The 17,951-nt window shown below is 36.6% G+C and overlaps 1 protein-coding gene across 3 annotated transcripts in view; it reads right to left on the bottom strand.

Annotated features, from left to right (window-relative positions):
• STRBP (spermatid perinuclear RNA binding protein) overlaps positions 1-17,951 on the bottom strand; it is a 133,768-nt gene that overhangs the window by 43,925 nt on the left and 71,892 nt on the right. For all 3 annotated transcript variants that reach the window (XM_068552775.1, XM_068552776.1, XM_068552777.1), the window contains exons 2-4: positions 10,135-10,303; positions 6,683-6,903; positions 1,815-1,980 (exon numbers count right to left, since the gene is read on the bottom strand). In XM_068552775.1, coding sequence (XP_068408876.1) covers positions 1,815-1,980; positions 6,683-6,903; positions 10,135-10,137 — 390 coding nt within the window. In that variant the 5' untranslated portion in view covers positions 10,138-10,303. The remainder of the gene's footprint in view (positions 1-1,814; positions 1,981-6,682; positions 6,904-10,134; positions 10,304-17,951) is intronic.

Genomic DNA, 17,951 nt, shown 5'->3' with positions numbered 1-17,951 from the left:
TTTTTTCGGTTTCTCTAGGCTAAAAAGCCCTAGTCTCTTCAACTTTGAAACAGTTTACACAGCCCACACTCTCTCCTGGGTCCCTCCCTTGAACACCTGCTAGCTCGACAAGAACATTTTAAAACTGTGGGGCCCAGAAATAAAGATCCTCACTCAGGAGAGAAAATGCAGAGTTCACACAGTTGTGATCTACACAGAGACAGTTCTATTAATGCAACTGAAGCTCCAATCTCCTCTATCTTCAATACTCAAGAAATATGACAGATTGTAAGGATAAGAACTTCAGTTTCTTAGTGCACTGGTTCTCAACCCTTTTTCCATCCTGACATACCTGAAAATATGACCACTCTCATAAACAGGACTCACTAAGGGCAACAGAAAAGGGGGTGAGATGGTTGGAAAAGCCTCTGTGTCCAACCCTTTGATCACTGCTTTAGCATAGATCTAACAGTAACAATGTTCACTACAATAAAAGCAGAAATAAAGATTAAATTTTAAAACAATATAAAAAATAATGGAAAAAAGACGAATTTTGTTAACATTCTGATAACAAAAAGTATAGTTAATCAGAAACCCCTGTTACTGAGCTTTCCATTTCTTAAAGCTTTATTGTACTCCATGTTGCTTACCACTTTCCCTCCCCAAATGATCACATAAGGATTTAAAATAATTTTTTAAAAGAAATGAATTTAACCCTTGAAAGAACAGAAACCTTTCTTCAATCAGAATTGCAAATGGAAAAGCCAAATGTTTGTTCAGTCTCTTAGAAAACCTTAAGATCTAAAAATGATAAAATAAAACAGTGCTCCAGAAATACAGGAGAATGTGTCAACAAGTAACACAAATTTGAGTGTCAGGAACGGTAGATTAAAAAATCAGGAAGATGGTTTTGAAGATCAGTTGGTGAATATGAAAGAAAATGATCCAGTAACAAAGCTAATAAAACCAAATTTAGAATTCATATTACTTGGGGGGAAAAAGTCTCTTTAGAAGAAATACAAATACAGGAAACCAACAACAAAAAAAGAGAGCATTCAACAACTCAACAGTTTGACCTTGTGTACTGGTATCTATTTATGTGACATGGATGTAAGGACTAACTGATATGAAATCATCAAAAAGCTATAATCTAATTATACCACAGATAACACATCTGAAATTGAAAGGTGATCATTGCTTCCCAATTAGTGATGCAACTAGCCCTTGGAGCAGGCTGGCAGAGCAGGTCCTAAGGTGACCACAGCCCCAGACGAACCGGTTGACTTTAGCCCTGAGGAGCCCTCAGCCTCCAGCAGCATCCTCCAGGAAGCATGCCAACATTAAAATTTTCTAAATGCATCCCAATGTGAAAAAGGTTTGGAAACAAGGAATTAATAGTGACTTTCCATTAACAGAATGAATGAGTGAAGTTAAATTAACAGTCTTCAATTTAAAAAATATCATCTATGAAAGTCTCCAGTTGTCTAGGCTCTTTTTGATCTTTCAGTTCTTTTCTGCATTATACCAACCTTTTTAAGAGTTTTATAATGCTGAGAGGCCTAGTCTGGAAAACATGAAGACTCTCAGCAAGACACATCTGAAAAATTTAAGACGGTACTTTAAGAGCCATCTTAATTTGGTAAATATATCCTGAATACTAATCACCAGAAATTTGCCTTAGATGTGATGGATGAGTCACTGACCCAGAGTAGCAGTATTCCTGTTGTCTGTACCTACCCTTTACTATTACCAATTTCTTATTAAATTTATCAAGGTCACTACCTATTTTTACCTTTTTACAAATTCTCCTAGAGGTACAATTAAACTGTACTCACCTGAATCTGAATAGGAAGGTTATCTTTGACTGTATTTAACAGGGTCTCTGTGGGTTTGTCTTTGCACATTAAAACCAGCTCCAAGTCCATATCATCTTTAATCAGCAAGCCTTTTGCAACCAGGCCAATCCTCATTACACCACATAATGTCCGACCACCTTGATCCCTAAAAATAAAAGTCTGAATGATTACTTTCACAACCTATTTCCCAAACTATAACTTCATCATCACTTGGCTTTCTGGCTATCCATATGAATTGATAAGGGAGAACATAAATCCAAATATCCAAAATTCCGCAAAAGTACGTCTCAGATTTAAGGCTCATAAACTATCTTCCACAAAGAATCAATAGGGAGAATATTTCAGACTATAGATCTTTCAATACTTTATTAAATCTATATTGTTTAGGAAATCCCCTTAAATATCTTTTCAATTTTTCTAACTTCCTCCTGTCTTTTAATTAAGTAATTAAAGAATTGTGAGAAACATTAACACCGTGGTATACTAAGAAAGAGCATCAGGGTGGAAATTAAAAGACCTGAACTCTACTCCTGGTGGTGCCTGCTGGCTCAGTATATGTAACCGTAAAATGGCTATCCGCTAGATAAGCCTTAGCTCATCCCTTCTAGCTGTAGCATTCTAGGAATCCATAAAAGTTTCTGGGGAAAGCAGAATAATGTGATAAAAGTAAAGAGCTAAGGAACCCAAAGATGATCTGCCAACACAGGCATTCCATATCCAGTGGTAGCTAAAAGAACAAACATTCAAAGAACATCAAGTCATGAATGGTGCGTAAGAATACTGTTAACATCTATCCTTGATTTTAATACCAGAAGTTTCTTATTGGTTCATTTCCCTCAATCACAAGTGAAAATGTAACTAAACTGAGCGGTCATTCAACAAGCAAGCAACTGTTTTGAGTATGGAAAACATACTAAAGGAGCTCCAAACTCTCCTGCTCCTGAGGCTCACACTGCAGATTAAGTACAAAAGCTGTTTAAAACCTGCTTAAAAGGGAAGAGAAAGGTGACATCTGAGAATAAACTGAGTGCCACAGATCTCATTAAACCTTACAAAGAGAGCCCTGCATTTGAAAGACAAGGAATGCGAATTTCAGAAAAAGTGATTAATTGCTCAGGTTCACAGAGAGAGTAAAATGGCAAAGCTGAGATTCAAACTCAAGTTGGTCTGACCATAACACTCAAGTTCTTTATATAATTACAGCTGCTTCCCAATTTCAGAAAAGAGAGAGGTCAAAATTAGAGAGGTCAAGCAAGGCAACCTGCAAGTGTGACTTCAGCAGAGTCGTGATTTGGTTAAATAGGAAAAAAGGTCATTCTGGCTGGAGGCAAAGAATCAGCAGAGTTTGGCCCAAGTCAGCAGAGTGTGGAATGAACTAGAGAAAGGAGAAGGGAGAGAAGTAAATTGTGGCAGTGGAAACAAGACAGGAAGTTATAAATAACCCAGCCACAGCTCAGTGCCTGAGACTCCTTAGAGATTCAGTAACCGTTAAATCAATGAAAAACTATAAGGGTGGTACAAGTATAGAAAGAAAGAAAAAGCATTTTGAAGGAAGTGAACCAAGTATGGAATTATTTGATATTAAGAATAGAGTCTCATCTTTGATTCTTTTTTCTTCTATATCCCTGTTCTTTCATCTTCTCATTCTCCCAAATCTATTAACAGTTTTTAAATTCCCCCTCTGTAATCACCCTCGAACCCCTGCCTTCAAACTAGTTTCTTTTCAGGCTCTTACTACCTCTCACCTAGACCACCTCAATAACTTCCTCTCCACTGGCCTTACTAAAACTAACCCCTACCATCTATCTCAGCTACTGTATGTCCATCTATCTCAGCTACTGTATGTATACAGTATGTTGCAACCAGAACAGTCTTCCAAAAGCACCACATGGATGGAACTCTGCCTGTTTCCTGGTATCCCACTAACACTTAGACATGAGCATATTGGGAGGCAATTGAGGAGACAGCATGACTTCCTGCTTCGAATCCCAGCTCTGCCACTTACTGTGTGACATTGGACAAATTACAAATTACTTGACTCTTTTGAGCCTGCCTTCTCATTTGTAAAAAAGAAATAACACCTTCCTCAGAGTGGTACTGAGAATATCATTTAATTAGTGTAAGTAATGAACTTAGCCCAGAGCCTGGCATATATTAATAGCTCAATAAACAACAGCTATTATTCCTTAAACAGTCCCTATACTTTCTCACACCTAGACCTTTGCTGAGATTTATTTCTTCTTCCACTTCCACTGCCTGACAAAACCCTACTCATCCTCTGGACCTACTGCAAACACTACCTCCTTCATAAAGTTTCTTCTGATCCCCCGAACCAGCATATAGTCTCTCCCTGCTCTGTATTTTCACATTTTTGTCACGGATACGTGAAGTAAAGATGCTAAGAAAACTGGATCAGGAGTCCGACAGACTTGAATGTGAATCCTGACTCCACCACACACTCATTCACTGACCTTAAGCAAGTTAAAGTTTGTTAATGATTCTGAGTTCCTCTTTTTCATAAGCAGTGGAAATCCCGTAAGTAAAATGGGGGTGGAGAAGGGGGATAACAATAATAGAGACTAGCAGGTTTGTTGTAAAATAATGTGAAAAGTAATCTGGTACAGTAATTGGCACTCAATAAATGGTAGATATTCTTAACTAGCCATTATTAGCTTGCTTATTAAATTCTATATCATAATTATGATATACTTGGTCTTACCATGTACAAGACAGCATGACTGAGCAGAGAAACTTAAGTCCTAATTCAGTTCTGAATTTTAATAATGAATTTGAATATGACGTATTATAACGCAAGTGACCCAGCTACAGGGAACTAATTAAAACTAAGCTAATATTCCTAAAATACAAATAGTATGAACTTATTCAATTTATTTGACTTGTGAGTCAGCTTGTAAAGAGGTAAAATAACAGCACACAGGTAAAAGCTACCTAACAGTCTCTGGCAATAGAAGGTACTTAATAAACATAAGCTAGCCTTCCCCATCTCTATGCCCTCTGTAGCGCTTAGCATACTTCAGGAGCATAATACGTATCTATGACCAGAACACAGCTCTGTTCTTGGACGCCGTTCCTGCTTATGTTTTACATAAAATAAGGACACAATCGTTCTGCACTCCTTGAGTTCTACCACATGGGAAGAACCATACACAAGTGCTCAACTCCGGAATGTTTCACAAACTGGAAACACTTTAGAGACAATCAATAGCGTGCACACAGAGCACTCTATTTAAAGATCCAAACAAAGCACAGGAGTATGTTATCTTTTAAAAACCTTGAAAACTCAGTGACCTGATCCAGTTAAGCAAACGTCTACTGGAGCACTTTCCAAAGGTCTGCTCAGCCTTGACAGCAAACAGAAGATGTATTAGAAGGCCTGAACTTCACTGAAAAATAAAACTCCACTTAGAAATAGTAAAAATAGCAAATTTTATGTTATATGTATTTTACCACAATAAAAAAAAAGTTTTTAAAAGGGTATAAACACATTCCAATGTGCAATTTAAATATGTAATGTGGTAACTCCCTGGCGGTCCAGTGGTTAGGATTCAGCGTGTTCACTGCCATGGCCGGAGTTCAATCCCTGGTCCACGAACTAAGACCACGAAAACCACACAGCGTGGCCAATCAGTCAATCAATAAATAAGGAATGCATGACTATTCAACTTGCACAGGGACTGGATTTAACTTGCACTGGGACTGGGCTAGATTACTGGATGATACTACTAATTACCATGAACCCCCACATTTGACAGTATCTTTTTTAAAGCCATCATATGCAAGAAAAAGTGAATTACTGCCAAGAAACTTCCAGCTGACAAGTCCCTGACTAGACACAATGTATATATTACCTGTAAAAAGCTAACTAACAAAGTCAAGAAAATACATTCTTCAGCTAAAAACTGATACTGATTTTCTTTCATCTGAAGATGGAAAGGTTACACTATCTTTCAGTTAAAGATATCAATTTATTACTACTTTCCCACTATTATCTACTTATCACAGATTTAGAATTGAAAGCCTGAGAAAAAAATTCTGTAACTTCTATCCTCAATTTACCAGTTGCAGCCAAAGTAATGTTCTTAATCCTATTAATACAATAGAGTCAAATGAGCTATATTTTTCGAAGTAAACCATACAATTATTCCAATCATAGTGACATTGCTCAAAACAATAACTCTAAGCTTAAGGCATAAAAAGTTTCCTAGTTATCATTCAGCTTCATCTCATTAATCTCTTACTGTTGTTGCAGCACTGGGAATACTGTGCTATAATTGTTGAAGGGTCTGGCTCCCATTAGGCCTTCATTCATTCCACAAATACCCAATGAGCATTTACTATATGCAAGATACTGTACTGGATCCTGGAAATCAACAAGGCAGATACAGTCATAAAAACCTTTAGAGTATATTCTCCTGCACTCTTTCTTCTACACCAGGATTTTTAAATACCGGACAAAAATGACATTCTATGATTTTCCCAGAGACCAAAAACACTACTATTTATTTCTGAATTTAGGAGGCTGAACCAACACATGAAAAAGATGACATATCATAACCTCCAAAAAAGAGAAGTTTTTTTAAAAGGGCTTGGTGCTTGCTCCCTCAAAAGGCATCCTGAACAGGTCTATCTTCTTTTTCTGGTCTAATTATTATTCCTTTCTTGCTTTCCCTGCAAATTTAACTCAGAAAAATTCCACAAACATTTACTTCCTTGTTTACAGTCATATAAATGAGAGAACCCAAAGAACACCAAATAGCAAATGTAACCCAGTGGGACGGGACCCTGGGCATTATAGGACAGCACCACAAATGTCAGGTCACACTCACTTGGAATAGGAGTCTACAGCCTCATCCTTCTTCACTTCTGTCTCACCCTCTGCTTTTGTGCCTTTATTTGTTTCATCCAGCCAATCTGAGACATGTTTAAGAGCACACTCAACAGTAGACACCATATTCTGAACAGCTTCAAGTTCCTCCGGAGATGGATAAATTGTTGAATGTTTCACCATAACATGGCGATCATCATTGGCAAAAGATCTAATAGATCTCTGTCAGAAGGTGAAAGGAAACTATTACTTCAATAAAAGAAATATTACCTGAAAAGGATGACTTCCAAATATATTTAAATCAAGTCATAGCATTAATTGTCAAACTGTTGTGAAACAGTTAGCACCGAGACAACGAAAAACTGCTCAAGAAAGGAAGTAAAACCCCATCCTACCAAACTCCACACCAGAAAATTAGAGATCTTTCATTCATATTTTGGAAGAGTTCACCCAAGTTACATTCAGTATTATGTATATGCCACATTTTAGCTCAATCTATGTGTTTTCAATACCACGTCAAAAAAGGTCATCCATATCACACATCATCTGCAAGAAACAAGATACTTCCTAGCTTCGACATGCATATGGGTGACTCATGATACCCAGTCACTCCTTTCCAAACTCCTGGACACTTCTGCATCTAGAAAAATTGAGATTTTGTAATATAGTAATAACACAAAATACAAAGTTATGTGTGAACAAGATAGTAAAACTATGGACCACATTAGAATATTATTTATTATTTGGCATTCAAACTTTGGTGTGAAGCTTTAATTTTTTAAATAGATTAGTAGGAGATATTCCAAATTCCAGAATGGGGAAAATACATATTGTAAAAGAATTAATTTCCCAAACTAATTTACAAATGTATTCACATTCTCAATCAAAATCCCCTCAAGATAGATTTACTTTAATACTCAACAAAAATAATTTTAAAGCTCATTTTGGGGGGGCGGGGAGGGAAGTCATGAGTGTATCAAGAACTATTCTACAAAGGTGGATGGGTGGTACCATTATGCTAAAATAAAATATCAAAAATTTTAAAAGCAATAATTAAAATGACATGCTGGCCCAGAAATCAGTGGAACAGATTACAGTCTAGAAACAGAATGAATTTCATGAAAATTTAATAGAGAAGATCCTTCACACTCATGAGTCACACATGCAAAAACCTTTGAATATTTCCAAATTTACAAATACCATAAAGACACTTGTACCAGTACAGAGCAAAATGAACAAGGAAAACTTGGTGAGTTTCCATAAAGCCAAAAGTATTTGACTTAAAGGGTGGCTACAGTGCCCTAACTTACATGAAATTATGTGCTAGCAGACAGTAAATATTATGTTTTAAAGTCTTTACTGCAAAATAAAATATTTGCAACGCTTTATCAGTCTTGTCTCTCTTGTTTTTGTTTGAATGTCAATGTTTTAAAATCAGATTAATTTGGACACTAGTAAATTAATACCACAGTATCACTGTCCCCTACAAAATGAAGCAAGCTATAACTAAAAAGGTAAGTAATCCTTTGAAACCCTCAATTATTACTTAATAAAAGTACTAAAATCAATCATGAAGCTTTCTTTTTTTCTAGATAAAAGCCATCTCTGTCTAGATTTCTTTCTTGCTCTCAAAGTCCATGACCAGTTTTCCAACTGGAGAAGTCTTTTGCTACAAAGAAAAAAACTTTTTAACCACTTCATGAGATTTAGGTATATATCCCAAAATAAGTTAACAAGAAAACAAAAGAGCCATGTAACAAATTGGAGATGCTAGGTTGTTCCAGGGATTATAACTTATTGATAGTTAACTTGCTCTTTAAAGAAAAAAATTCCACTAATATTTTAGTTCTGGATGGTGGGGGAAAAAATGTTAACTTGAGATTTTCTCTGTCATTTAGTTTTATGATGAGCTACTAAGTTACTAAATTAAGTTACTCAGTCCTGCACACTGGCCACACCTTAGGAAAATTAAATACTGCTACCTAACACAAACCCTTGGCCTTTCTCTCACAAAAAACATAAGACTGCCAATGTTAAATCCAAGAATCTACTGGATGTGATAGGACAAACATCATGAAACAGTGATGAAAGAACTGAATGAATGGTATTACCACCCCCAAAAAAGAAAGCTACCTTATTTACCCAAATAAGCTCCATATTGATTTTAAGTATTAAAAAATTAAATTGGAAGAACTACGCAGAAACAGAAAGTTCTCTTTCAAACCTGAGATCTAAGGCAAAGGAACAGGAGAAACTGGAAAACACCTACTGACCAATTAAACTACGTAAACACAAAATTTCTACACCAGACATCTAAAGCTACATTTAAAATGAATAAACTAGGAAAGGAATTTTCATCAATTATGACAAGTAATACATATAAAGCATTTCTTTAAGTTCTCAGAATATCAAGACTACAGTAGATAAATAAGCTGAAAAGGCAAATAATTCATAATGGGAAGAAACACAAGTTACACTGTCATTTTTCACATCTCACCATAAAAGTAAATGACAGAGAAAATGCCAAGTTAACATTTTTCTGCACCATCCAGAACTAAAATATTAGTAGAATTCCTTCTTTAAAGAGTAAGTCAACTAAGTTATAACCTCTAAAACAAATTTTTTAAAAATCAAATGTCATTTAAAGAAATACCATCAGACTTGCTAAACAACATATTTCAAACATACTGATGATTAATATTTTTGTGCTTTTTCCCACTTACAACATCTTTTTTAAGCCTTTTCTCACTTATGGAAAAATTCACACAGCATCCTCCAGAACCAAAATACGAGGAGAAAAATATTCAGCACATTTTACCAATTAAAAAGTTAGGCACCAGATGTTATGACCTCATGTAACATCTCAAATTCAATTTAAGTATTAACTTTCCACAAAAAGCAAGGGTTTCCATGATATTCAGTTCAGTGCCCCCAATACACTCAACACCTGACCCTATTATTTTAAAATTAAAAGCATGTGAAAAAAGATGTCTTTTTGAGTTAAATACTCACACATTTTATAAACTCCAAACCCTTCATATCATTACTTAAAGGACTGGCTCAGGATTTTTAATTTCCATGGGAAAAAAACTGAGTTTCAGGCAGAAAGCTAGAGAAAAATTACATAATTTCAAGTTCAAGGTCACCTTAGCCATGTGTATCAGTTTGCTAATGCCAGTTTTATTAGAAAATATTATTTATGAGCATTCCCTCCTTTGTATTTAATAATTTACGGCCTGCAGGCTCATGGGGCTCCATCTTGTGGTTTAAAGGGCTCGTAATAAATCTGAACTCATTTGCTTTGCTTAAATAGTAGAATGCCATCTTTAGCTGATACACTGGAGCAAAAAATTACCACCACTGTTTTTCACTTGCCCTCACTGTTAACGGTTCCAACTTTAAGCGATTGAGATCTCTGGTAACTAAATTAAGGAAACATAAATAATAACCTACCATGGTTTTCTACAGTATTTTAGCTTCTTCTTCCGATCCTTTTCCCTCTTTCTTGTCGTCTTCACTAGACACTGTTTTCTGTGACAGTACCTCCTCATAAGCCTGAGTCCCCTGACAGCTCAGAGTCAATATGGCAAAGGTGTTTGAAGAATTGTTCTCTAGAATACACCTGCAAGAGAAAAAGAAAAACAACTTTTCAAAAATGCTTATTTACAATTAGTTTCATATCAGAGTGCGGAACCCATAAACATGTTATTGACTAAAATGAAACAGTCTTTATAGAGGAAAATTACTTCATTTTAAACAAAAAGCTAATACATCCTTTGAAGGCCCGGGCCCAAGAGCCTAAGTGATATGGCCAGAAAAATAACCCCCCTGGTAGCCACAATGTGGCAGCTGGCTGACTTGCACTCAATGAGATGAATACATTAACAGACACAGATTCATTAAAGAAGTACAACCTGAAAAAGTAATACTACTACTGGTGGCAAAAATGTTGCAATTAACCATGAGATTTTCAACAGAAATTGGCATTAGTCAGACCTATCTGAAAAGTAGATAAGACACCTGAAAATATAACACTGTTGATTGTAACCATGAAGCTTTTCCATTTGATACTGCCATCAGATTTACAGCAAATGTTGGAACCATGTTTCATCTTCAATCATTTTAGGCCTAAAATTCAGAATGCTTTTTTGGCTCTGCTTCCCTAACCCCCAAGAGACCCTACTTCCCTCTCAACCTATATGCACTGTTATGCCAGACTCCTGAATATTCACTAAATCCTGATTTCATTACCCATGGATGACTCTCACCAGAATCCCACAGTATATTTCTGCCCAGAGGCCTAAACACCATTCTATTAACCCTTTGTTCCACTTTTATAAGATTTTATTCCAGATAAGGTAAAAAATAAGCTTTTCTGAGCACTGAAGTCCTTATATAAGCCCAGTGGTAAAAAACAAAAAAACTAGAGAGAGAGACCACTAAAACAGAACATATGCTTTACATGGTTATCAGGAGTAACACACACCAAAGGATATGTAAACACCCACAAAGAAAGAGCTCCCTCTTCATCTCAATATCTTTCCTTTAAATTTTCCCGTAAATAATGAAACCCCCTTTTACTTTTATCTACAATAATTCCCTATCAGTTGCTCTCTTAAAGAAAAAAATCCTTTTTGAATTCTTGGGACCAGGAAAGTTAAAGGTGACATTTAACTCTCCCTAAACTACAAATGAAAAAACAGACCCACATTTATAGTCAAATGATACTCAGTTGTGACCTACATGCAACACTATTCATATCTTATAACCAACTTTCCTGACTCTGACTTACAAAATGCACCTGAAATAAGCTAGTGAAGACTGATTTTTTTAAAATTATGTAACAACTAATAGATAGAACTTACTTTGATTACTACACATATCAAATCAAGGTAAGGAGGGAACACATAATGCTGCAATTCATAGGGTCCTTTTATACAACAAAGTTAAGAAACAAACTAAAACATGATCCCATGGTAAGAGATATCTCAAAGATCCTCCTGTCACTAAAATTATACCTTTTGTATAAAGATCGTACTATACAATTTAGAGTCTTTGGCACTTCCCATTCCCAACCCTACTCCATTCTAGAAGAGTCAACCATTCAGTACTTAGCTGTGAATCCTGCAGCCAAAGATTGCTGCACTGATGAGAACTGAACTGAACTACTCACAGGTGGGAACTGAAAACAAAGTCCACAAGCTGCTCACTATAAAAAGGTAAAACCAATAAGTCAAACATATTAAGAAAGTTAACTGAAAGCAGAAAAAGAGGGAAGAATGTTAAGTAAAAGCTGATGTAGTGGAGAAACTGTGGATCACCAATAGCACTTTTCAGTCATCAGTATGGAGAGTAACCACCCTACCTATACATCAAGAAGCTCTGGGCTCATTCTTGCCGCTTTTATTCAACATAGTTTTGGAAGTCCTAGCCACAGCAATCAGTGAAGAAAAAGAAATAAAAGGAATCCAAACTGGAAAGGAAGTAAAACCATCACTGTTTGCAGATGACATGATACTATACATGGAAAACCCTAAAGATATCACCAGAAAACTACTAGAGCTCATCAGTGAATTTGGTAAAGTTGCAGGATACAAAATTAATACGGAAATCTGTTGCATTTCTATACACTAACAATGAAGTACCAAAAAGAGAAATTAAGGAAACAACCCCATTTACTATCGCATCAAAAAGAATAAAATACCAAATCTACCTAAGAAGGCAAAAGACCTGTACTCTGAAAACTACAAGACACTGATGACAGAAACTGAAGATGACACAAACAGATAAATATACCATGTTCTTGGATTGGAAGAATCAATACTATTAAAGTGGCCATACTACCCAAGGCAATCTACAGACTCAATACAATTCCTATCAAATTACCAATGGCATTTTCCACAGAACTAGAAAAAACAATTTTTTAATTCGTATGGAAACACAAAAGACCCCGAATAGCCAAAACAATCTTGAGAAAGAACAGAGTTGGAGGAATCAAGCTCCCTAGCTTCAGACTATGCTACAAAGCTACAGTAATCAAAGCAGTATGGTACTGCCACAAAAACAGACACATAGATCAATGGAACAGGGTAGAGAGCCCAGAAATAAACCCATGCACTTATGGTCAGTTAATGTATGACAAAGGAGGCAAGAATATTCAATGGAGAAAAGACAGTCTCTTCAATAAGTGGTGCTGGGAAAACTGGACAGCTGCATGTTAAAGAATAAAATTAGAACATTCTCTAACACCATACACAAAAATAAACTCAAAATGGATTAAAGACCTGTATATAAGACTGGATACTATAAAACTCCTAGAGAAAAACATAGGCAGAACACTCTTTGACATAAACTGCAGCAATGTTTTTTTGGATCCGTCTTCTAAAGTAAAGGAAATAAAAGCAAAAATAAACAAATGGGACCTAGTTAAACTTAAAAGCTTTTGCATAGCAAAGGAAACCATCGACAAAACAAAAAGACAACCTACTGAATGGGAGAGAATATTTGCAAACCATATGATGGATAAGGGGTTAATAACCAACATATGTAAATGGCTCACACGACTCAGTATCAAATAAACAGACAACCCAATTTAAAAGTGGCAGAAGAAATGAATAGACATTTTTCTGAAGAGGAAATGCAGATGGCCAACAGGCACATGAAAAGATGCTCAACATAGCTAATCATCAGTGAAACGCAAATCAAAACCACAATGAGATATCATCTCACACCTGTTAGAATGGCTATCATCACAAAGAACACAAATAACAAATGTTGGCGAGGAGGTTGAGAAAAGGGACCCCTCAAACACTGTTGGAGGGAATGTAAACTGGTGCAGCCACTGTGGAAAACAGTGTAGACGTTTCTCAAAAAACTAAAAATAGAACTACCTTATGACCCAGCAATTCCAGTCCTGGGAATACATCTTAAAAAAACCAAAAACACTAATTCGAAAAGATACACACACCCGAATGTTCACAGCAGAATTATTTACAATTGCCAAGAAATGGAAGCAACATAAGTGTCCACCAACAGATGAATGGATAAAGAAGATGTGGTATATATGTATTGGGTTGGCCAAAAGGTTCGTCTGGTTTTTTCCCGTAAGACGGCTCTAGTAGCAACTTGGTTGTCTTTAACTTCATTCAAAACAATTTTGTTAGATTGTATGTGACAGCTGTCATATCAGCGTGCATTTTAAAAAAGACTTCAGGAGACACAGGTTTGAGCCCTGGTCCCAGAGGATCCCACATGCCGCAGAGCAACTAAGCCCGTGAGCCACAACTACTGAGACTGCACTCGGAGAAGCTCACGCACCACAACAAAGAGTAGCCCCCGCTCTCCACAACTAGAGAAAGCCCACACGCAGCAATGAAGACCCAACACAGCCAATAAATAAATAATTTTAAAAATAAAAAAATTAAAAACACTTGGGAGTTTTAAATAAAATAAAGACTTATCAAAATGGGTGAACTTTTGTGTAGCCATTTTAATACTGAAGATGGAAGAAAAAAAGCAACATTTTCGGCATATTGTGCTTTATTATTTCAAGCAAGGTAAAAACACACTGAAACGCAAAAAAAAAGATTTGTGCACTGTATGGAGAAGGTGCTGTGACTGATCAAATGTGTCAGAGTGGTTTGCGAAGTTTCGTGCTGGAGATTTCTTGCTGGACGATGCTCCACGGTCAGGTAGACCAGTTGAAGTTGATAGCGATCAAATTGAAACAATACTTGAGAAGTGAACGTTATACCACATGGGAGATAGCGGACATACTCAAAGTACCCAAATCAAGCGCTGAAAATCATTTGCACCAGCTTGGTTATGCTCATCACTTTGATGTTTGGGTTCCACATAGGTTAAGCGAAAAAAACCTTCTTGACCGTATTTCTGCAGCAATTCTCTACTTAAACATAATGAAAACGTTCCGTTTTTAAAACAAATTGTGATGGATGATGAAAAGTGGATATTGTACAATAATGTGGAATGGAAGAGATCATGGGGCAAGCGAGATGAACCACCACCAACCACACCAAAGAAGGTGATGTTGTGTATATGGTGGGACTGGAAGGGAGTCCTCTATTATGAGCTCTTTCTGGAAAACCAAATGATTAATTCCAACAAGTACTGCTCCCAATAAGACCAACTGAAAGCGGCATTTGACGAAGTGTCCAGAATTAGTCAACAGAAAACGCATAATCTTCCATCAGGATAACACAAGACTGCATGTTTCTTTCATGACCAGGCAAAAACTGTTACTGTTTGGCTGGGAAGTTCTGATTCATCCGCCATATCCAGACATTGAATCTTCGGATTTCCATTTATTTTGGTCTTCACAAAATTCTCTTAATGGAAAAAATTTCAATTCCTGGGAAGACTGTAAAGGCACCTGGAACAGTTCTTTGCTCAAAAATATAAAAAGTTTTGGGAAGATGGAATTATGAATTTGCCTGAAAAATGGCAAAGGTAGTGGAACAAAATGGTGAATATGTTGTTCAATAAAGTTCTTGGTGAAAGTGAAAAATGTGTCTATTATTTTTACTTAAAAATCAAAGGAACTTTTTGGCCAACCCAATACAATGGAATACTACTCAGCCATAAAAAAGAACAAAATTTTGCCCTTTGTTGCAACATGGATGGACTTAGAGGGCATTATGCTAAGTGAAATAAGTCAGAAAGAGAAAGACAAATACTGTATGATATCACTTATATGTGGAATCTAAAAAATACAACAAACTAGTGAACATAACACAAAAAGAAGCAGACTCACAGATACAGAGAATAAACTAGTGGTTACTGGCAGGGGGTGGGGGGACAAAACAATGGTAGGGGAGTAGGAGATACAAACTATTGGGTATAAGATAGGCCACAAGGATGTACTGTACAACACAGGGACTATAGCCAATATTTTGTAATAACTGTAAATGGAGTGTAGCCTTTTAAAATTGTATAAAAAATTAAAAATTAAAAAATTTTTTTTAAAAAGCAGCTCTGGGAACTTCAGGGTATTATAGCATAGTGCAATAATTCATGATATCATCTCAGAATCATATTCTGTCGATGCTGTAAAAGGAACTTAGAAATCATCTGGTCCAATTCCACCCACCCCTCAGTTTAAAGTGAACTACAATCAGAGATACCAAAGAAGTCACACAACTAATCAGGGACAAAGTGTTGTCCAAAACCTAAGTCATAGCCTAGTGACTTTTCCCTACTATATCTGATTGAAAAAAAAAAAGTTATATTTGGTAGACTGTGAGCTGATAGAAACTGCAACACATTTTTGAAGAGTTTCTCTCTAAAAAAATGATTAACTTAGTAGATAAAATTCTGGCCTTGAAATTTAAAAAAAGACTCAACTTCACCATTTAATAGCTCTGTGACCTTAGAAAGTTATGTGACTCAAAATCACTTAATTTCCTTGGGTCTCAGTTTCCTTAACCTAAACAGTGAGAAAATATTCCACTACTAATTAACAGCTAACAGTTATGGGACTCACATTCTGTACCAGGCACTGTTCTAAGAGCTTTTGATATATTAATTCATTTAATCCTCACAACAATCTTTTTTTTTTAATTTATTTGGCTACATCGGGTCCCAGTTGCGGCACGCGGGATCTTCATTGCAGCATGCAGGTTGCGGTGCGTGGGCTCCAGAGTGCACAGGCTCAGTAGCTGTGGCGCGCGGGCTTAGACGTCCTGTGGCATGTGGGATCTTAGTTCCCCAACGAGGGATTGAACCCAAGTCCCCTACATTGGAAAGTAGATTCTTAACCACTGGACCACCAGGGAAGTCCCACAACAATCTTAATATCTCCACTTAACATATAAGGAAGCTAGAGCATAAAGAGACAATATAATCTAATTAAAATCACAAAGCAAAAGTACATAGCAGAGCTAAGATTCAAACCAAGACAATCCCTTTCCATAATATTTTTGCTCTAAAGGCACTTAACACTTCTGTTAGTGGATAAACTTTAGCTCTTTCAAAAAAATATGTCTATGTGAATTACAAAGGCCATATAGGACACAGGCTTTGGAGTCAGGTCTAGATTCAACTACCAACTTCTCTTAGCCAGAGTTTTCTCACCTGTGCAATGAGGTGAACAGTATTTACTTCAAAATAAATGAGACAGGTTATTAAAAATACTTAAAAGTATCTGGCATATAGTACATGCTCAATATATGGCTTCAGAAGGGAAAAAACCTCAAGTATCAAATAAAATGTTTTGCTTATATATCAGATATACGTTCTCTGATAAATATATCAGATATATATTTCTCTGAAAAACAGAGCTCAGAAAAACATTAGCTGTGTTCTACTTACTAAGAGTAGTTGTATGCAGAGGGTGGAGTGTGTATATATGGGCACGTGTGTGCCTGTGTATCACTTTTTCTATTAACTACTATTTTTTCAATTAATAGACATTGTTTTTTTAGAGCAGCCTTAGGTTTACAGAAAAACTGAGCAGGAAATAGAAAGAATCCCATATACCACTTCTCCTTAACACACACACACACACACACAGTTTCCCCTATTATCAACATCTTGCATTAGTGTGGTACATTTGTTACAATTAATGAACCAATGTTAATACAATATTATTAACTAAAGACCACAGTTTACATCAGGGTTCATTCTTTGTGTTATACCTTCTCTGAGTCTTGACAAAAGGATTATGACATGCACCCACCATTACAGAATCATCCAGAACAGTTTCACTGCCCTAAAAATCCCAGGCTCCACCTATTTGACCCTCCCTCTTCCAAATGTCACATAGTTGAAATCATACAGTATGTAGTCTTTTCACTAAGCCATATGCACTTAAGATTCCTCCACGCCGGGACTTCCTTGGTAGAGCAGTGGTTAAGAATCTGCCTGCCAAAGGCAGGGGACACGGGTTGGAGCCCTGGTCCGGGAAGATCCCACATGCCGCAGGGCAACTAAGCTCGTGAGCCACAACTACTGAGCCTGCGATCTAGATCTCACGCTCTAGAGCCCACGTGCCACAACTACTGAAGCCCATGTGTTAGAGCCTGTGCTCAGCAACAAGAGAAGCCACCACAATGAGAAGCCTGCGCACCGCAACGAAGAGTAGCCCCCGCTCACCACAATCAGAGAAACCCCACGCGCAGCAACGAAGACCCAACGCAGCCATAAATTAAATAAATAAATAAATATTTTTAAAAAAGATTCCTCCATGTCATTTCTTTTATCACTGAAAAATATTCCACTGTCTGGATATACCACAGTTTGTTTATCCATTCACC

The sequence above is a fragment of the Eschrichtius robustus genome, chromosome 10, assembly GCF_028021215.1.
Source record: "Eschrichtius robustus isolate mEscRob2 chromosome 10, mEscRob2.pri, whole genome shotgun sequence".
Classification (NCBI taxonomy): domain Eukaryota; kingdom Metazoa; phylum Chordata; class Mammalia; order Artiodactyla; family Eschrichtiidae; genus Eschrichtius; species Eschrichtius robustus.
Note: the sequence above shows the minus strand (reverse complement) of the source record. Positions and strands in the feature narration are given on the sequence as shown.